A 21,696-nucleotide genomic window follows, 5' to 3' on the forward strand; every position below is an offset into this window, starting at 1 on the left:
TCTCCTGTGGTGAATCCTCTGAGACTACTGATGCTTGGCCAGTGGCTGAGGGAGAACTGAATGGTGCCTTTGAGAAGCTCTGGGACTGGCACCAGAGGGTTCTGCCAAAAATTATGTGGAATGAAACAAACCAGAATTTGTCTGTCACTTTTACAGCTGCCTTGCATCTGCAGGGACCCCAGTGTCAGGTAAAAAATATCTTTGATTCTGTCAGAAACTGTGGTTGATCAGACTCCAGGCTGGCTACCACTCTGGAACTGTCCATTGGAACAGAAGAATCACCTCACAACACAGCAATGTTTGCATCATCCTGGAGCCCAACATAAACATGGGGACGCTATAAATTCTGCTGTGATTGGGAAAGACTTTTGAAAATCAGAACCAGTATGTGAATGTTATGAGGGGTTGTGGCCTTTGCTCAAGGAGGGATCTGGGAAGAAGATGGTGGTGGGGCAGTGGCAAGAGGCTGTTTTTAGATACTGTGGTGATGGGCTCTATAAATGGATAGGGCCTGATTCTGATCTCACACGGACATAAATTGAGAGTAACTTCACTGAAGTCAATAGAGTTACACTGGTGTCAAACTGGTGTGAGAGCAGAATCAGATCCATAGATTTTACAGTGTCATTTTACAAGAATAATAAAGAAGAGACTCTTTTCCTCCCCTCTCCCTCCCTCTTTCTGAGTGTCACACTCAGACCAGCTTTAAACAAAGAGCATATTTTGCTGAGACCCTGCTAATCTGTTGGGTTCCTTCCTGGCATTCCCCTTTGACTGCCTTCATGATTATGCAGCTATTTGTGTGTCACTGAAACCTTTCTGGCTCTCTTTCTACACTCCTCTCCCTGGCCTCCTTTTCCTCCAGTGATGTCACAGAGCAGTGTAGTTGACTTCACAGCCATTTCCATAATGATGTGGGGTGATGTCACGGCACTGCCCTGTGACATCTTCACACCGGAAGGGAGACACAGTTCTCACTTCTTACTGGGTATATTGGATACCGTTTCTGCCTGAGGCAATGGGATATCCAGGGTATGTCCGACGTCCCCTCTGTCTAGGATCTTCCTTCCAGCCATCCAGCCCTTGCTCTCTCCCCAGTGGGGCACAAGACAGAAGGAATCCACCTCTCAGTCCTCTTCCCACCCATGATCACTGGGCTCACATCCCCTCCGCCCTCTCCTCTTTCCAGTGAGAATGATTCCCCCCCCTCCTCCTCATATACCTGGCACCTTGGAAGAGGTGGAATTCTCTACACCCACTTCTATCATGTCAGAAGGCGGCACATCGCACACCTGTGAAGGCAGAGTCGATGTGTGCGGTGGCACTTGGGGCAGGTCATGAGCATTACTGGAGCTTGGATAGGCAAAGGGGGAAACAGGAGGGAGGCACTGCTGCCCCCTGAGAGGCAAGGTGGGGAGCCCTTACCATCTCCGTTTCCCCAGGTCCCCCTCAACCAGATTAGCAACATAAGGAAAGGACAAACCTTCAGCAGTCTCTGCTATCCCCCCCAATACGGCACTGGGAAGGTCCCTCATTTTAGTTCCATCACGGCTTCCTGATATCACTGGAGAGAGAGGCAGCCAGCCGAAATCCACGCCAATCCACTGCCCCTGCCAATGGGACGTGAGGGAGGGTAGCGTGGGGGAAGGAGAACAAAAATAACAGGAGAGGGACCCAGCAAGATACCCCCTCCAAAATAAAAACCCAGCCCACCCTACATTCTCCAACTCTTCTTCCTGCTTCCCCACCTCTTTCGTATCAAAGCAGCATGAATCCTCAATCCCAGAGGGAACGCACCAACGACGGCTGCAGGACCGGGTCTGGCCATTTCAAAGAGGAGTCAGTTCCCAGCAAGAGAGCCCTGCCCTGCCCTGCAGTCCAGCTGTTGCTCTCTCTGCTCCGGCTAGCCCTGTCTCCTCTCTCCTGTTCGGGTCTGAGGCAAGCTGGACGCTTTTAAAAAGCTTTTTATGTGTGTGTGTGTGTTAATCACATGATTGTCATTCACCTGTATCTCAAACAAAGACAGTGCACTGTTAAAGGCCCAAACAAGAAAGCAGGCAAGGGAGGGAGGAGGGTGTAGAGGGAAACTGAAGGGGTTGTTGAGAGAGAGAGAGAGAGAGAGAGAACCCTTATCAAACTTCCAATTCATGGGTCTCCCTTTCCCTCGGCACACTGGCGTTATTGTTTGGCTGTTGTGTGTCTGTGTTTTCCAGTGTCTGTTCCCCCCACTCTGACGCTGTTTTACTGTATGGAAAGATTTCATTGTGAGCCCCTCCCATTTTCCCAGGCGGTCCCAGGACAATACCAGTCCTGTGCCCCCGAGAAGGGACATGGCACAAAAGCAGCTGCTGTCTGTCTTACCCAGATTGCTGCTGGGGTGAAGCAGCTCAGGTATTTGTGGTGCGTATGTGATCACACGCACAAGCTCGCTCTGGAGCTCAAATGAGAGGTTGGGTAAGAATAAGTGCGGCCCTGGGGCACCCAAAGCTTTCTTCAAAACAGAGGCATCCTCAGACTTCTTGATCTTCTTCCCCTCACCTCCTTTCTGCAAGGAGACTCTTCCTTCCCATCCCCTCCTTCAGACAGACTCTTCCTCCTTCCTGAGTCACACCCAAGTGGAACTCTTGACCTTCCTTTCCCAGTCACTCACCAGATAGACTCTTTGGGCCAAATTCATCCCTAGTGACTTCCATGGAGTTGTCCCAGAGATGAATTGGCCTCTTGGTATCTCATTGAAATACTACTGCACTGTAACTCTTCAGTGTAACTCTTCAGAGTTACACGGAGCCTGGATCCTACCTGCAGACTGCTCCTAGGAAGGTTCACCCTTCCTGCTGGCTTGCTGGTGGCTCACTCATTCTTCCTGTCTCAACTCTTAATGCTTGGCTAAAAGCAGGATCCCATGTTGGTGCCTAACCTTATCCCCTTGCAGTGGGAATGGAAGGTAATAGGAGCTTGGAGTGCTATGCAATTCACCCATGGAGCCTCCTCCTGCACAGAGAGCTTGGCAGGATGAAAAAAAGAGGAGCAGAAGAGCACTTTAAAATAATAGACAGAATCATAGCCCATGGGAGAGCAATCCAAAGCCAAGGGCCCTTGATAGACATTTGCCTGCCTGCCTGTCTCCCTCTTTGAGAGTGTACTGCAGGTCAGCCAGTAATTCCTACCCTGACAATCCTAAGTGCAGCAATGGGACATATAGTGGTTGAAGGTCCCCTAGACAGACTAGTCCTATATTATTTAGAGAATTGTATGTAACAGTAAGGAGCATGAAACACACAACCAGCCCAGGTCACAGAGTGAGGGTGTCATTGACTGTCACAGGTTTAGGTCCTGGAGTAGCCGTGCTGTCAGAGATGCACCCTACTGGAGGTTATCAAGAGGAATCCCAAACAAACAGCATCCATTTATTCAACCTAAGCATCACAATGGGATGTGTGTGTATGTTGAGATATTATTAAAGCGGTATAACTGGATGGGTGCCCAGTACTGGCTCTGGGGGACCTCATACTTAAAAAATTATGGCAGAGGAACCACTGGCTTTATATGTCTTTATATGGGAGGATTTGAAAACCCTCTCATTTGGGATCTATCTAAGGTACTTATATGGCCCCTATTACTGTAGTACTCGAGTGCCTCACAGTCTTAATGTATTCATCCTCACAACACCTCTGTGAGGCAGGAAAGTGCTATTATCCTCATTTTGCAGATGGGACACTGAGGCACGGAGAGACTAAGTGACTTACCCAAGGTTACACAGGAAGTGTGTGGCACAGCAGGGTCCCCTGAGTCCCAGGCTAGTGTCCTAACCATTGGACTATCCTTCCTAGTCTAAAACCAGAGGTTGGGACCCGGAGATCGTAGCTTTACAGAGATAATAAAAAAAATATAATTTAACTGGGGAAAAAGGATGGAAGCCTTGAAGAGATTGTTGCCGGAGTACCATAGTAGCCAGTGCAGAACCCAAGGGACCCTTATCCTTAGAAAGAAGATCAGTGCTGAAATACATTGGATGTGGTGGGAGGCTTCTCAGCCATACAGTAGGCCTACACGGGAGCTCAAAGGTGTCATTTCCAGCTTGAATAGAAACCTGATCAAGCTAGAGTGCTAAAAATAGAAGTGTCACCGTGGCAATGTAAATGGTCAGAGGGGTTAGCCGCTACGTATAGGCTTGGATGGGATCATGGTCAGGGCTGACGCCCATCCTGCTGATCACACTGTAGCGGCTACACTTGGGTTCGATCAGAGTTAGAGTGAGTATCTCTGCTGCCGCTGGAAATTACACCTTGCAGCTGCAGTCTAGACATACCCTTACAGAGATCCTCACGGCGGCAACAACTTTCATCTGTAGATAGAAAAGTGTCACGCACAACTCCTCGCAGAGAGACGGTCGCTGTTCTTCTCTCACTCTGCATCCTCTCGTCTCAACTGGAGAAATGGTGCCACATTGTCAGCCACAATGACCGAGAGAAAATTCCATTGGCTACTTCCCACCAGGCTGCCTTGGTGCAATAGGAAAAGTTACCAGGACAGGAAATTAGGCTGCAAAACCTGTGCTGCCCTCCAGTCTTTGAGGAACACGGCGGGAACTGGAAACGAATCCCAAGAGCAGAAGGAAAAAGAAGAGAGGGGAAATCAAGACACAGAAGTAAAGAAAAAGAAGGAGGGACCAAGAGAGATGGGGGCAAAGAAAGAGAAAAAGGAGGGAAATGGAGAGAGGAAGAAAGAAGAAAAATTCCTTTCCCAGTTTAATAGGAGGTGCCATTGACACGTCATTTCAGCAGAAACTACCTAGATGGTAAACTCTCCTGGGCAGGGACCAGCTTTTGGGGATGTGTTTGTACAGTGACTAGCATAATTGTGCCCTGATCCTTGACTGAGGCCCCTAGGTCACGGTGCTACTGCAACATAAGGGGTCAGAAACTGTCCTTTTGTCATGTGTTTGTACAGCACCTGGCATATTGGAGTCCAGGTCTGTGACAGGGGCCCCTATGTGCTACTGCAACATAAACAAACAAACAAACAAGCGATGGTCCACAACTTCATGCTTTAAAAGAACTGCTTCATTCTGATTTTGTCTCTTTGTCCCAACACTAGGAAAGGTCAGAGTACGCTCTCCACCCTCAAATCCCTAGGGACACATATGCATTGAAGAGGTGGGATTTCCAGTCCCACCTTCCCCCCCAGATTTAAGTGGGGTTCTCTTAGAGCAGGCGCTTCAATCCTCAGATGCCTTATTCCCTACCACTTGGCCACCAGGACCTTGTAATCCCACTCCTGGGAAAAAACATCCCTTCCCCATTCTCTCTGTCTCCTGAGGTCAGCAGGAACCTGCACCTGGAGGGATGGGAAACAAATGCCCCATCTTATTGTATCCTGCTTTGCCCTTCCCCCATCCCAGGTTGGTATTAGCTGCAGACAGGGGAACAATCAGGCCAGTGTTTCTCAGCCGTGGCTACCTCCCAGTGGGACCAGGAGACGACCCCTTCCCCCTCCCTCAGGCTGTTCCTCTTCTCCATGGAGATTCCTGTATCCCTCACACAGGCTCTTGTCATCCTAATGATGAACCTCACGGGCTAAAGAAGACATGCTCAGTTCAGCAAAGTCTGTGTGATACAGCAACACTGCATCTAGCATGTGCCTATTATTATGGCTCTTGGGAAGAGGTTACCTGCCCCAGTTCTTTTCCCTTTACGGGGACAGTTTTAGCAGGTCACAAAAATCCCAATGGAGAGAGGCTAAAAATGCCAAACAACCCTCACAAGACCAGTCGGAGCTCTCCTTACAACCCACCAGAATCTCTGCTGGGAACACACACATAGGATTTCTTCCCAATAGGGGAACACACCTGTGTGATAACACCTGGGCCTCACCTCACCAGCACCTACACCATTTTAATCTAGGAATCAGGGCCTGAGATTTCTCCCCTGAGATCTCCATTGGGAAGTGTGTGTGAGAAAGAGAGAGAGAGGGTGGAGCTTACACACCTCACCTTCCCAGGGAAAATGGGACAGTACTAGGATAGGTGCCATGAGTCCTTGTGTTTCTTGGGTAGGAGAGAACCACCAGACCCTTGCCTTGGCTTTTTGTCACATGGACAGACAGATGGTGCTGGAGGAAGGAAGGAGGGCTAAAGTCAGTCCCCTGGTAGGGGGTTATTTGGTGCCAAGCCCTCCCCAGAAAGCTGCCTTTTGGCGCATTGAATACTACATGCGTGCCAAGTATTTGGTGCCAGTGATCCTGTGCTTGCCATCAGCACCAAGGAGCCCCACCCCTGTCATCCCCTAACCTGGCTTCATTAAGCTTCCAACATAGACTTCTCCTTTGGGTTCTAATGCAGCTGTCCTTGGTGCCACGTTGTGGCTCCAGCCCTCACCACACTGAGATGCATGAGGTGAAAGAAACCACTGAGAATTGTGGAGGGAAAATGGTCATACTCTGTCAATCAGATAACACAATCCTAGTTATCAGTTCCAGGTTCATTCTGGGAACTGTAGCTCAAATGCTCACCATCTGTCCGTGACATTATTTCCCTGTCTCTCTGGGTGGGCCCCGCCATTATTTACTTTGTCATTCCATCACTGGGCCTTCTAGTGAGTCAAGCTCTGCTCCAGGGGTTCATAATGTCCTTAGAACTCCTTTGATGGAATTATTTCCCTGAGTCTCACCACAACTTATCCTTTCTTCGCTCTGGGATTCCTGGCCCGGCATGTCCAAGCTGACACTCCACTTCGAACTCCATGCCAAGAGTTCTGTACTGGTCTGGTTGGTACCACTGGAGGATATGGGAAAGCTGGTTCCTGGTTTTGACAACTTTGCAGAGGGAATCCTGAATGGATACATTACTGGGTTTTCAGCAGCATGGGTGAGACACAAAACACTCCTGACACCTCACTGGCATGCGTGTGGTGTGTCAGTCCCACCTTGGGGGCATGAGAGCCCGGGAGAGGAAATCAAGCCCATGTCTTCTGCATGGCCACAAAGTATTAATCCCCCAACCCCTGTAATGTATCCAGTACACACCATCCCCAGGAAACCCCTGGACTATTCCCAGTCCCCATTAGCTCTAGAGAGTGAAAGACCAGGAGTGGCCACTGAATCTGGGTCTCCTTCATAGGACAGCACTACCCCCATAACACCAGGCCCACCCTCTGCAGTGCACTCAGGTCCTGCTGGTCCATGGACAGCAAGCAGCTGTGATTAGAACCCACTTCTCCATGCTAACTCTTAGATCACCAGGCCTGGCCCCTAGAACAAACCCTGCTGGCCGAGGGCAAGAGAGACCAGGCCAGGGACTTAAATCCAGTCCACTTGGATAACAATGCAGACCTCTCACCACCTATGCCCAATGGCCTGAACAATGCCCTATTTTAAATCCCCGAGAGGATGAAAAAAAGAATAAAATAAAAGTTGACTGGAGCTTTCCCAGAGAAGGCTGGACTCGAGAAAGCGAGGAGCGTGCATGTGGCTGAGGTGGAGTTTGGGGGGGCTGTCAGGGTCCCCTCCCTGCCTGCATCAAATCAATGTATTCCAGCCATAAGGAGTGCTTAGCTCCACCTTCTGCCCTTCCCTCCCCCGGTGCTTAGCAGCAAGCCAGTCAGAGAGACATCCAGCCAGGGGATTAGTAAAAACCAAGCCTCCCTCTAGGAATGGCACTCGTCTGAGAGTCTCCTCCACGCAGGGCTCCCTACGCTGCCAGGGCTCTGAGAGGAGAACAGAGGGGCTATTGGGATACAAATTACAGCCCTCTCAGGATTTACCAGGCAGACCAGCCAACGTAAGTTTTCCTACCTGAACTCACACGCTCGCTCGCTCTTTTTCTACCTTCTATTACTTTTCAATCTCTTCTTCAGGAAAAGTCCTTGCCTCCCTCACTGAGGGAATAACAACCCCTGCTCCATATTGGCCCCTTTTGCAACTAAACCAAGGGAGACACATTTTTCTAACCATTTTATGTGCGGGGGGGGCTTTATTTTTTGAGCATTTCTTTAATAAGGTGGGGGAACTGGTGGGTGGTGGCAGAGACTCTTGGAGGTGACCGCAGAAAGAGAGAGACGGGGGGATGCGTGAAACGGGCAAGTTAAAGACTTGGCTTTGCCAAAGAGGCTTAAAAAGAAATATATGCATATATACAAAGTGTTAGCGTTTCCGCTCACAAACACATTTTCCCAGTCTGCATCAGATTCCTTGCCTGGCAATTCAGAGGTGCGCTCAGGATTTGCCTCTACTCAGCAACTCTTGCTAAACTTTCTCCTGCAACCTGGAGACCTTTTCATTTTGATTTATTAATACTGAAGCCACTCATTTCCTCCCATCTATGTTCTTGGTCAGACTTTCAAGGCAGGTTTTAAAGAGAAAGTGTCATTCCCAAGGGCCAAATTTTGGGGAGGGCCCTGAATAAGTTTATTCTTAAAAAATGAGGTCCGTTTCCCCTTGATCTCTCCTTTTCCACTCATGTCACCAATGTGCTTAGCCAGCAGCAGACCCCTCTACATGCCCATGTTAAACTCCAGAATAGAGCGCAGATCGGGAGCTTCCAATTAATCAGGATCCCCTCCCCCACTTGATCATGGGTTTTGTGGGTCCCGTAAGCTGCACGCATGGCAGCTCCTTTGCTTCACTTTTATCAAGTGGCTCCTGTCTCGTGGTCAGTTACTGGGAGAGGTTCAAGTCTTTTAGTTTTGGTGTTTGCTTTTTCTTTCTTTCTTTCTTTTTTCCCCCAGTGGGAAGACGGATATTGAGAAGGAAGAAAGAGCAAGAAGAAGAGACATAATGACAGATGACCAAGACCTTTCAGAGGTGGAAATGAGCCCGGTGGGTTCCGAAGACCATCACTGCCTCTCACCGGGACCTTCCATGGCATCAGATACCCCCTCTCATCTCACCAGCTCCGGGAGCGGAGAGATGGGGAAGGTCAAGAAGGAACAGCAAGACTCAGAGACGGATGACGATAAGTTCCCCGTGTGCATCCGGGAGGCAGTGAGCCAGGTGCTGAGTGGCTACGACTGGACCCTGGTGCCCATGCCTGTGCGGGTCAATGGGAGCAACAAAAGCAAACCCCATGTCAAACGGCCCATGAACGCCTTCATGGTGTGGGCACAGGCTGCCCGCAGGAAATTGGCTGACCAGTACCCTCACCTCCACAATGCAGAGCTCAGTAAGACCCTCGGGAAGCTCTGGAGGTAAGGAGGGCATAAGGGTGAGGGCAAATGGAATCATGGAGAGGCTGCATCTCAAGCTGGAGGCTGGGCACAGAATGAGATTAAAGGGGCATCTATTAAAGGGAGTTCCTCATCAAGGGGAAAGATCACAGGGGTGAGGGAAAAGCACAGGAAAGTGAGGAACCAACAATGGTTATTAGCATCAGCTATATGGGGAGCTTCCTCTGCAAAGCTCTGCCAGTCTTGACCTGCAGCCCCCACCTGGCTATTCCACTCTAACCCGCTCTTCCCCAGCAGCTGTGCCAGCGTACCTCATTCCCGGCCCGTAACACCCCATGCCACTCCAGTCCTTGTCCTCTGCTGAGGCTCAGCTGCCCAATCTCTCTGTTTGTGTGTGTTTGTTTGGCAAACCAAGGCCCAGAAAGGTTAACTAGGCTGACCCCCACCAAACTCATTACACTCATGATCTCCTCAGGCCTGTTTGAACCAGGTCTGGGAGATCACAGGCTAGATGACCCTAACCCCCAGAGCTCCACCTAGTGGGTTGGACTCCTGTCTGGGACAAAGGAGAGAGAGCAGGTAGCCAAGCAGTGAAACCCAATGACACATCTCACCCAAAGAACGTGTTCTCTAATGGCCAGCCACAGGCCCGGCTAGCTGCTGGTTCTAGATCCCGCTCAAGGAGGTGTCAATTTAACATTAGCAGCACAGATACTGCATAAGTGGGGGTGGGAATGGGTTATCCCAGCATAAAGCAGTGAAAACAAGAGGACAGTGAGGGATGGTGGAGAGAGGGGGCTGTTAGAAAAAGACTCCAACCGATGCACCCAGTATGCCATCCTGCCTTGCCATTCACAGCTTTTTATGGCTGAAGAGCATTGTTTGTGTCCCCTCAGACTGCAGGGGCTGCAACTCTGCCTCTGTTTGCAGGCCTGTGGCATGCAATAAATAAGTAATAACAGCAAGTCAGCAGCCATTCCTATAGCGAGTTGGTACAGGCTGACAGCCTTCCCACTCCCACTATGCATACACAGGTACACACTTCCTTCTTCCCAACACAGACACAAGCTCATGCCTCGGACCCACACTACCCCCCTCAGTTTGTAAAAGCCATTTTAATTTTGGGTTCTTTCCCCATCCTCCCTGCCCCCAGGGCCCCTACATGAAGTCACCCCCATTGGGCCTGATGGGTTATGCCAAGAGACGAGGGTGGAGGGACCACGTAACACCCATGTGACACAAGGCCAGTGGTTCCACTTTTCCGCCTGATTTCCATGACTAACTCCAGCAAATGATTATAAACATCTCCCCCCTCCCTGGGATTGTCCGAGATACACCCCTTCCCGCCACCATCACTTCCCTGCCTTGGGCCTCCTGCCACAAATCAAAACCTCACCTTCACGTGAATGGCCTTGGAGTTCCACAGAGATAGAAACAGGCCCCCTTTTATACCCTTCCCTTCCCTGGCGCTACCCTTGAAAGGAGACCCCCCACCCACTGGGTGGGGCGGGATGTCTTCTGAGAACTGCAGGAAGACCAGACACTTTTCCAAAACAGAAGCAAACCCCACCCTTGTGACCATCCCATTGCCACCTGTGGCTCGATTCTCCCGCTGACTTCAGTCAGCTTCACCTGTATGGGAGAATTGAGTACCTGGGTGTTAGCTTCTGTCTTGATCACATCAATAAGTTTATCCAAACCCCTCTGTCTTTCATGGAACTCAAACAAAATGATTTCCTTGGAGAGTTAACGCAGGGAATTGTGGTAGGCCTCAAATATGATTCCCATGCCTGGGTGTTTTTTAACCCTTCCCATTCCCCTCGCCCTCTGCCTTTCCTATGATTACGCCAACCTTGTGCTCACCTCTGGATACCATGCAGAATGATGATCCCAGTTAGTTCACGTTGCACTAACCCACCCCGTTGTCTCCTTTCTGGTAGCAAAGTGACTGTACTGAGCATTTATCGTTGTTCTTATTTACTCTCTCCCACTTTGTAACGCAGTCGCGTTATGCTATTTGCCTCTCTCCTTATACTTTCACTTGTCTTTCCTTTACTAACAATTACCTCCTGTATGCTTTGCTTCAAACCATTCCTTCTGATTTGTTCCTGATTTCTCTTCCCACCTCCACCCCAACATTTTATTCTATTGGAGAGGCAAGACCCCCATTCTAATTTTCAAAAGTATTATTTAAAAAAATGCTACTGTACCGTTCCAAGGATCCTGCAGGGTTTTGTAGCAATGACCTCCTTAAGCGCTACATTACCATTCTGGCCTGAAGATACCAGACTGCAGTATATGAGCCGTTAAATACTCCAGTAACAGCCCTAAGAGACCAGAATGCTCCACTATCCAGATATGCAACAGCATTGTACATGACCGTTCCCCCGCACAGTGCTGCAGTGATAGACCTTAGACACTGTCCTAACACTATTGAGAGCTGTAGTGTTCCTGATCCTGCAGGCAGACTGTGGAGCCCACAGGCAGCCCACTGAAGTGAATAGGGCTCTGCGTGGGCATAGGGGGTCTGTCATACAGAGCAGCTTGCAAGATCAGGGCCTCGGACTGTAACTGTCAAATACTTTTGCATTTTTTAAAAGGGAAAAGTCTCCCTCCTCCCCCACATGTCTGCTATTTGTGCTGTCTTTGCTAATGGACTGGCAGGGAGCCTGCTGCCTTCGGAGATATTCTTACCAGTCTGTGTTGGGCAATGCGGCAGAGCAAGTTGGGGGCGTGCAAGTATGGGCAGGATCGGTGTCTGCACTGCCTCTGTTGGCATTGTTAGGTGTGGGAAAATAAAATAAAACCCCAAAAGCCAGGGGAAGTCACCTAAAATGTGATTGTCCCATAGGAAATTTACTATGCTATCATAGCCCCTATGATCTCCCACAGTCCTCCAGACAATTTTCTGATGCCAGTTTCCTCCCGCTCCAAACTCCACACTACGCAGCATGATCCAGACTTTCAAAATTGGCTAGCAATTTTGAGTGCCTAACTTGAGATGCCTGAAGAGGGGCCTGAATGTCTGAAAATCAGAATCCTGTAAGGTGCCAAGTTGGGCACCCAAAATCACCAGTCACTTTTGAAAATTTGGGCCATCTAGATATACTTCCATGTAAGTGGGTCTAATTTTATGTCAGTGCTTAGATGCTGTGGTAATGGGTGCATTAGAAATACCTACGGCAGAGAGAAATCCACTATAAGTGAGTAGGGAAAGAGAGAGATCAGTTGAAAGCAACATTAAACTGAGCTTGTTTCTGCCCATCTCTGGTGGGTGGGGAAGGAGATGCTGCCTACGGGATAGTTAAAAATCCTATGTGTCTTCTTGGAAAGAGTCCAGTAGATTGAGAAACAACCTCAGGGTCCCATTCAACATGATCCTCTCTACAAAATGGAATCTAGCCCCTTGGCTAGCTCTGTGTGAGTGATCGCTGAACGGAGGATGGCTGCCACGTTTGCTCATGCAACCACTGTGCTGCTGAGCTCAAACCAAGTGCTGTGTAAAGCACTTGGGATCTGCGGGATAAGAAACATGCCATTCTGCAGGAGATGGAGGGAGGCAAACAGGGAGACAGAGGGAGCCACAGAGGCAGATGGCTGTGTCAAATTGCATCAGTGTTATGTAGACAAACGTTCCTTTGGGAGGTTGTGCGGGGTGTCAAGGCTGACCCCTCACACCTACACCAACTCATTCCGCTCATGAGAGGGTTAGAATCAGGAGCCTCACCCTTTGGGGAATAACAAACTGCCAGGACTGTGCTGTAGTGTGGGAGAATGTAAACTTTGCAGCTTCTGGTCGGGCAAAGGCAAACAGGATGCTAATGACAGTAGAGCACCACCAGTGGGACCAGATTCCATCCAGGCTCCTGAGTGGCAGGGAGAAAATCACTGATGAACAGAATGATGGAATGGACACTGCTCCAGGTCAGGACTCAGGTGCATTGGCTGAGCTGGACAGGGGCAGGACTAGAACAGCAGGGCGTGGTGCAGGCCAGGAGAGAGGTGCATCAGCACAGCTTGTGTGCGAGTCCTAGGAACGCACTGGGAAAGGGATAGACATCAGGACTAAGCTATGCAGTGGTGGAAGGGGTGTTACCCTCAGTGCAGAGTCCCCCAAATGAAGATTTCCGTTCTCAAATCTGACCCTAGTGCCCAATTTCATTTGCAAACACTTTGGGACAATTGGCAAGGTGATGGCCCAGCCTGGGGCAGTGGGTGTTCATGCCTCAGCAAGGCCATGAGCTTCTGTCAACCTCCCCAGTATAACTGGCATGTGCGTATGTCTGAGTGATACTGACAGTGGGTTGAGGGCTCTTTTATGGGTACAGCTGGCTTTAGACACTCACTGATTGTTCTGAGCCTCCCATTGGTGGGTGCACTGAGAGAAGCTATTCCTCTCTCCAGCAGCAGCCAGGTCCGCACTGCAGGCTGGGCTGACCCCCACATCCCAAGGATGCATGATTACTTGAGGATGCAGGGGGAAGGGGGAGTTCATCATGTGTCCTGCCCAAAGGCTCCCCTTTCTTCACCTGGGTGGGGCACTTCCTGCTCCTTACAGGGCAGAGAACAGTTCTCAAATGGAGTGGGACGTAATGACTGTTGAAAAGGTCAACACGAACACTAGCCCAAATGCCAGAAACATCTCCAGGGCCAGAAACAGATGAGACATGGGTAGAAAGGGGCAGCAAAGAGCTGACTATGGGGTGAAGGGATCTTTGTATCTGGACAGCAGCAGAACCTTTCTCTACCTACGCCCCACTTTAGCTAGGCAGTGGGCCCCAGGAGCCAAGCCATGCCTGGAAGATCAGGGCCTCTGTGTGTATGTGTGAGATCTCCCCGCCCCCCCAGTGTTTTAACCTCCTGTTCAATCCTTCCCTCACCCATGCGTGCGCTGCATCAACTTGGCGCTACTGAGACCCTCATGCCACACTGACTCATCTGCAGCTGCCGCTTGTGGCTGACGGGGAGGGGCCATGCATCAGGCTGCTCCAGTCACCTGACATGCAGAAGCAGGGCTTGGGTTCCCCCCGCCATTCAGCACAACGCCCTGTGCGAGCGGAGATATGGTGGTGAAGGAGAGAACAAAGAGGGAGACAGAGTTTTCATCTCTCCGTTCCCACCAAAACAGGGGTGTCCAATGGGTTCTGTGCTGAGCATTCCCCACTGGGGGGACAAGGTTCAGTTCAGACCCACTTAAGCCCATGGGCTTTGCTATGTGATCCATTCCCTTCTGTGTCCCTGCAAGATTCCACTGCATTGTAGACCAGGGGGTGCAGGGGCAGGAAACAAGTGAAATCTAAATCCCCCAAATCTCCTGGCCTCTGCCTGCTCACACCGGTTTCACTTTGTTAAAGCCGATTTGAGCTCTGATCCCAGGGAGGGAGGAGGGAGCAGAGAGACCGGGAGAGAGAAGACAAGGATGGGGGGAATGGACTTTGTGCGATCCTGCTGTCTGCAGAGTTACAGGATGCTGGCAGGAAGATGGGGAGGACGTGCACAGCTCAGTGGACCCAGGTTCATCTCCTAGAGATCCTAAGGTCATTGTAATTAGGTCATCAGTGAGACGAATATAGAGGTCTCAGTTTCTCTCTCCATTGCAGGTTTCCTTTGGCAGTTCTGCTTCAGTCACCCTATATGCTTGGTACCGCCCACAAATAAAGGTGAAGGATATTGGAACTCCTTGGGACCAGTAGGGGCTGAGAGGTTGAGCTCATGTGGAAGATGTGGGTTCCATTCCCAGTCTCGGAGTCTTGTTTGCTGTGCAATAGGAGGGGCTAGGAGTGCTGAGGAGCCGAAGCCTGGTTCCTTCGTGGTTAGTGCCCTGTACTGTCAGGATGGAAAGCTTGGTTCCATTCCCACAGCTGGTCTTTTGCTTCCCCTCAACAGCCAATGGAGTCTGGGAGACGCAGGGGCTAGCGCAGGGGTCAGCAACGTTTGGCACGCGGCTCGCCAGGGTAAGCACCCTGGCGGGCTGGGCCAGTTTTATTTACCTGCTGACGCGGCAGGTTTGGCCGATCGCGGCCCCCACTGGCCGCGGTTCGCCGTCCCGGGCCAATGGGGGCGGCGAGAAGCCGTGGCCAGCACATCGCTCGCCCGCGCCGCTTCCCACCACCCCCATTGGCCCGGGACAGTGAACTGCGGCCAGTGGGGGCCGCGATCGGCTGAACCTGCCACGTCAGCAGGTAAATAAAACTGGCCCGGCCCTCCAGGGTGCTTAGCCTGGCGAGCCGCGTGCCAAACGTTGCCGACCCCTGGGCTAGCGCTTTGCAGGGACATGTTTAATTCCTAATGCAGGTCTCTCGCTAGGGCGCTGCAGGAGATTGAGGTTATGCATGTCCCGTTAGATGTGATGGAAGGCTGTGTGTGGAGCAATTCAGGGTGGAGGATTAGAGCTCTTCGGGACGTGTGAGCGTGGTGTATGGCGGCGGGAGGGAGACAGGAAAGCTGGTGTTGGACTCATGGTGGCTCAGTTGTTTAATCTCCTGGATTAAGGCAGTGGTGGAATGCAATGTGCGGCCATGACCTTCTCAGGGCTGCCTGGTGTGAACCCAGGTCAGCACCTTAAGAGGTTCCAAAGCAGATCACACCCTCTGGCTATTGACTGGTGGGACAGAAGTTGAAAAATGGAGGTGCTTCGATGCTGGTCAGTACCTGCTTGGATCCTATTGATTTTCCTCATCTTTTTTACCAACAGGCCCCTCAAACTCCATCTGCTGCTCCTCCTAAATTCTCTAAGACAAATTCATGGTTTTTAATCTTCTGCTCTGCAAAGGGTTAAATCTAATAAGTGGAATTAGCAAAAGCAGAGCCTCTAAGGCTTCGGGCGGGGGGGGGGGGGGGTTCAGAGAATCCTCTTCAACATTTGGCTGAATATCCCCAAAGCTGTGTCCAACTCTCTTTGGGCTGGAAAAATCAGGGCTGGAAATCTCATAAAGGAACAAGTTTTTGCTTTTGAGATTTCTGCGGCCTCAGAGTTTTGGCTGGGTTGCAATACCCATAAAAACAGCCTTGCCCCTTTTCAGTGTCCTGGATTCTAAATCAAACATTTTCAGAATTAAAAGAAAATGACTGATCAAATGGGTTTCATCTCTTTTTACATCATCCAAAGGGGTTCTGTTACATAATTTCCTAGGTGATCCTGTCTTGACTGAAGCAGCCCTAGATCTGACAGGTATATGGGGAATGATTTTACATTTCCATAGAGTTTTTCACCCAAAGATCAAAGTTAATCTATTGTTACAGTGTCCAGCACCATAGTATTTAGATGATTTACAAACTGATCCTGATTTACAAGTCTGATCCTGGCTGTGGCTCAGGACCTGCAACTCTCCGATCCTTAGCACAGGAACCACGTCTACCACCTCTGGGATGGAAAATGGCAGCTGTGTGATCAAGAATCCTCAAAGTAGAAGCAAAGCAAATGTGTTTTTCCTCCAGCATCTTCTGTAACTCACTCTTAGGAGATACCAGAGTTCTTTAAGGGGCAGATCCCAGCAGCACAGCCACTGTGCTGGCAAATGCAATAGCCATTCTGTGCTCAGTGATCACTCACGCTCAAGCTGATAGAACAAAACCTATAAAATGGCATGGATGGAAAGTTAGGATAGGACACAGAAACTCTGAAGCTAAGGTGACCGAGACAAGTTGATATGAGAGAGACAGAGATACATGACAAAGAGCATTATCGGTAACAAAGATTTGCCACCCTTCCATAATTCAAGCAATAGTCACAATTTTCATGTCTGTAGCAAGTTCTTTTAGTCCAGCTTGTCTGGTAACTATAAAGCCCTGCATTGATTTCAGTCATCACAGTATGATTACTTTTGTCCCCTAAGGCAAGTACAAACATGGAACGGGAGGAGGTGAACTTATATGGGTTATAGATTGTAATCCACTTGTGGGAGTGACCATGTCTTCCTCTGGGTCTGAACAGCACTGAGCACAGTGTCAGGGCGTAATCATTAACAACAATAAAAAAGGGGCTGAAGCTTTGAGGACTCTATTTAAATACTTCTCTACGTTCTCTAGGGTGCCTGGCAGTATCTGAAATGGGGCGGATCTCAAGTGCCCATGATGCTTTACAGTAGGATTTTGACATCCCTGTTCCCATCTCTTCCTCTTTCTCCGGTCTCTGTAGGTTATTGAATGAAAGCGACAAGCGGCCCTTCATCGAAGAGGCAGAGCGACTTAGGATGCAGCACAAGAAGGACCACCCCGATTACAAGTACCAGCCACGCCGGCGGAAAAATGGCAAGGCCTCCCAGGGCGAGGGTGAGGGCCAAGCCGAGGGAGAAGCTGGCGGGGCTGCAGCTATCCAGGCCCACTATAAGAATGCCCACTTGGATCACAGACATCCTGGGGAAGGATCCCCCATGTCTGACGGGCACCCCGAGCACTCCTCAGGTCAGTCCCATGTCTGCAGCTACACCAGCAGGTTACTACCAGCTCATCCTCCTCCCAAGGAGAGTCCCCCAAGCCATCTGGAGAATCGATGGCTCTCTTGGGGCACCACCTTGTGAGCTGGATCCTCTCCCCATGGTGGGACCCAGTAGTTGGGCATGACTCCTACGTGCTTGGTGCTGTCACCAGCATTGGGGACACCTGCGTTCCACAGGTGTGTCCATCCCTTTGGACAGGTGGGAAATCATCTCCCAAAGGGTTCATATGCACAGTTGCCATTTTGGTTAAGGCTGGCCACCTCCTCCCTTCTTGTCCCTCTACAGTGAGGTTTCCAGGGAGGCCTGGCAGTATCGGGTCTGCGCAGTAGGAGGAGCAGAGCTGTTGCATGTAGCTGGCTGAGCTATTTTATTGCCTGTCAGGTTGTACCAGGGCTATATTGTGAACTGGTATCACATTTTCTCTCTCTTTCCCCCCAAACGGTTTTCACTTCACAGGTCAAAGCCATGGACCCCCCACTCCTCCAACAACTCCAAAGACAGAACTCCAGGCAGGCAAAGCTGACTCCAAGCGGGAAGGGCGCTCTCTTGGGGAAGGGGGCAAGCCTCACATTGACTTTGGCAACGTGGATATTGGGGAGATCAGCCATGAAGTGATGTCCAACATGGAGACCTTCGATGTCAATGAATTCGACCAGTACCTGCCACCCAATGGACACGCTGGCCATCCAGGCCATGTTGGGGGCTATGCGGCAGCAGCGGCCGCTGGCTACGGCCTCGGGAGTGCCCTGGCTGCAGCCAGTGGACACTCTGCCTGGATCTCCAAGCAGCATGGAGTCTCCTTGTCTGCTGGCACATCATCGGTGGTGGACTCCAAGGCACAGGTGAAAACGGAGGGTTCTGCCCCTGGAGGCCATTACACTGACCAGCCCTCCACTTCCCAGATAGCATATACGTCCCTGAGCCTGCCCCACTATGGCTCGGCTTTCCCCTCCATCTCCAGGCCCCAGTTTGATTACCCCGACCACCAGCCCTCAGGACCCTACTATAGCCACTCCAGCCAAGCCTCTGGCCTCTACTCTGCCTTCTCGTATATGGGACCCTCGCAACGTCCCCTATACACTGCCATCTCTGACCCTGCACCCTCTGTGCCACAGTCCCACAGCCCCACACATTGGGAACAGCCCGTGTATACAACTCTCTCCAGACCGTAGGAAAAGGGGAACAGTGACCAAAGCAGCAACAGAAAGGCTCTGAAGCATCAGCACAGGCAGGAGGGCCTCCGAACTCCGAGGTCATTCAGTGTAATCCAGCCATCAGAACCCACTGAGTATCCAGACATGCCTATCTTGACCCCGGTTATCGCTGGCTCACCGCCTAGAGGAAGGTTTTACCCCTTTCCCCTCACCCCCAATTCAATGTATGCCAACCCGATTGGCTTGCAAAACCCTTTTGGCCTTCTAGATGAGGATGATTCTAGACATGGAGTGACTGGTCATGGTGGGTTTCGTTGTGCACACCCTGGACTGTAAGATAAGAGATACACCCCATCCTTAACCGCCCCCCAACTGCTTCAGTGATTTAGCAAGTGTTTCGGATAGGCCACAATGGCCAACTCTTTGTCACCTGTTGTGGGTGAAAAGCAGCTGGCTGGGCACCCTGGTGGACATGTTGTGGGAGGAGAGGTAGGGCTGTAAAGTCAACTTCCTTGTGATCAGTGCTCTGCAACGTTCCCATCTAAAATTCACACATGCATGACTCTTGATCCCTGTTGGAAGACCAACCTAAGCTTGCTTTCCTATTGACTTCCACATCCGCATCTATCCTCCCCTCAACCCACCCTCTCTTTACTGTACTGTACCGCACTGTACTGGACTCAGGAACCGTATCGCTGGTTCTAGCCTTGTTCGTGTCACAACATACATGTGAGGGCCGGGGTGTGTGTGTGGCCTCTTAGACTGTTAAGGCAACAGGGACGGAATCTTCCTTTCTTACGATTATTTTGTATTTTGTTTGCTTCAAACATTTCCTGGTCCCTTCTAAATCCTTCCATTCACCCTCTAATATTCCAAAAGATACACTGCCAAGGCAGTGTTTGTCCTTCTGGCACGTGTGTGGGTGTGCGTGCATGGGATGTGAGGGAAGAGTAGCTGAAGATATTGCGGCAACCAGAAGCATCAGCATGAATCCCACTTGCCCAAACACAGTTTGCGAAAATAATCACCTTAAAGCTGCAAGGTTGGGACCCCAAGCAGAGCTGAACTAAAGAACACATCCCCTCCCTGCCTGTTCATTGCTTGTTCCATTTGCCAACACCTTAGGCCTACCCTCATAAAGAAGGGGAAGATATTGTTGTGGCACCAATTGGGGGGAAAGCTCTCAGTGTTGGTGGATAAGCATAAAGACAATTAGTCCACGTAAAAAGAAAATGAACTCGCCTTCCCTTTTGGGTTTCAAACTGGAAGCAACCATCTTCAGTGGTCAGACTGGTTCCCCTCCTTCTTGTCTTCATCTTCCCCCCTTGCTCTCGTGGGTGGTCTGCTTGCCCGTCCCACATCTTCAGGACTAGCAGGGCTTCACAGTGCCAGAGAGAATGCTGACATGAAGGATGTCATAACTCAAGGTGGGAGAAGATGATGCCCTCCCATTGGCCACCAAAACACACGATTGAACCCCCAGCTGATATGCAGGTCTGGGAAGATGAGACAGATTGACCAAGCAGAACTTGTGATCCTCACTACCATTTTTCTCCTTCGACTGAGACCGCTGAGGATGATCTTTATACACCTTTCTCTCCACCTTTAGCTTTGGCTGACTCCTCCTCTGTCGTGTTTGAAAAGAGCATGTAGTACGTTTGCTCCCCTGTATGCATGTAACCCATCGCTGTCCCCCCCCTTATTTATTCCATTACACCTTCCCCTCCCACCAAGCCCCTCTCCCTGTCTCCAGAATATGCTGTCCTAGCACCATTAACTCTGCATTAAATGTATGGAATAATAAACTTAAAGGTTTCATTTGTGTGTGTCCATTTTTTTTTTTTAATATTTGTTCCCCTTTCAGACACATTTTATCCTTCCTCCCCAGTAAGAGGGAAGGGGGGCCTTTATATGGCACAGACCCTGTGTGCATGTACACATTTCTTCTATGCCCATCACTGAAAGGATATTGACAGTGAGTTAATAGTGTTGCCTGGACTAGGGGCCTCTTGTTTCTCTTCTCCTCACCTCGAGTCTCAGCTCCAAGCACTAGATCATGATACTTCCATACCTGAAGCCCTCTTTCCCCACACACATTCCTGAATGCTATCAATATCTTCTGACCTCCATATTACATCTGGCACCTACTAAGCAGGGCCTACTGCCCGCCTACGTGGATCCTGCACACATGAACACCAACCAACTTCCCTCCATGAGCATAACACATGATAGAGCCCGCCCCACTTCAGAACAAAGTCTCCCCAGGGCAGTATTAGCCGGATAGAACCACAGGATGCACACAAGTACCATCAGTGGAATGACTCAGACCTAAACACATAGACTCGTTCGTTCAGTGCAGGGAAATAAAAGGGAACCAGAGTGGTGGGCAAAGCCTTTGAAAGGGAGGAGAGCAGGGAGATCTCACTATAAACCACTGACCGGGGGAAGGGTCTGCAGGACAATCAATTGATGACGTTGTTTGACAGCTCAAAGGGAAGGGACTGACTGTGTGGGGAGGAAGGGGGCTGAGCACAAGGGGTGAAGGGTAGGTGAGGAGTGAGAAAAGAAAATTCCTACTCACATGATACAAATGTCCTCCCATATCTCTCCAGTTTAAGGAAGGAGGTGGGGTTCTCATTTGATCAGCATCTAGTGGGAGGGGGCCCAGTATCGCCCAGCCTCTACCCTCAGCTGATACAGGATCCAGAACAACCCTACCCTTAGCCTCTGGAATGGGAACGAAGGGGTTAAACACGCCCCTTGCAGCCAAGCAGGAGCTGGCCCAGAGTCCTTTGCTATCCCTTTAATCGTATCTGATACAGATGCAATGCTGGGGGTGGGGTGGGGGGAGAAGGCGGGTATGAAACAAAGAAGCCATTTAAAAAAAAAGGGCCGAGAAAACGACCCCTGCGCTCCATTGCGGACGCCAAAACGATTGCACAA

The 21,696-nt window shown here is 50.4% G+C and overlaps 1 protein-coding gene across 1 annotated transcript; it reads left to right on the top strand.

Annotated features, from left to right (window-relative positions):
* Positions 1-7,557: 7,557 nt before the first annotated feature.
* On the top strand, positions 7,558-20,571 carry SOX10 (SRY-box transcription factor 10). The gene is made up of 4 exons (XM_034776772.1): positions 7,558-7,777; positions 8,724-9,182; positions 17,299-17,564; positions 18,056-20,571. Exons 2-4 carry the CDS (start codon positions 8,773-8,775, stop codon positions 18,769-18,771), a joined length of 1,392 nt encoding a protein of 463 aa, XP_034632663.1. The 5' UTR covers positions 7,558-7,777; positions 8,724-8,772; the 3' UTR covers positions 18,772-20,571.
* Positions 20,572-21,696: the final 1,125 nt, after the last annotated feature.

This window comes from Trachemys scripta, chromosome 1, assembly GCF_013100865.1.
Source record: "Trachemys scripta elegans isolate TJP31775 chromosome 1, CAS_Tse_1.0, whole genome shotgun sequence".
In the NCBI taxonomy this organism is placed as follows: domain Eukaryota; kingdom Metazoa; phylum Chordata; order Testudines; family Emydidae; genus Trachemys; species Trachemys scripta.

Excerpts from the sequence above, each read along its gene's own strand:
- SOX10 (XM_034776772.1), top strand. The coding sequence starts at position 8,773 with ATGACAGATGACCAAGACCTTTCAGAGGTGGAAATGAGCCCGGTGGGT. Across the intron at positions 9,183-17,298 it reads ACCCTCGGGAAGCTCTGGAG|GTTATTGAATGAAAGCGACA; the intron begins GTAAGGAGGGCA and ends CGGTCTCTGTAG. Across the intron at positions 17,565-18,055 it reads GCACCCCGAGCACTCCTCAG|GTCAAAGCCATGGACCCCCC; the intron begins GTCAGTCCCATG and ends TTCACTTCACAG.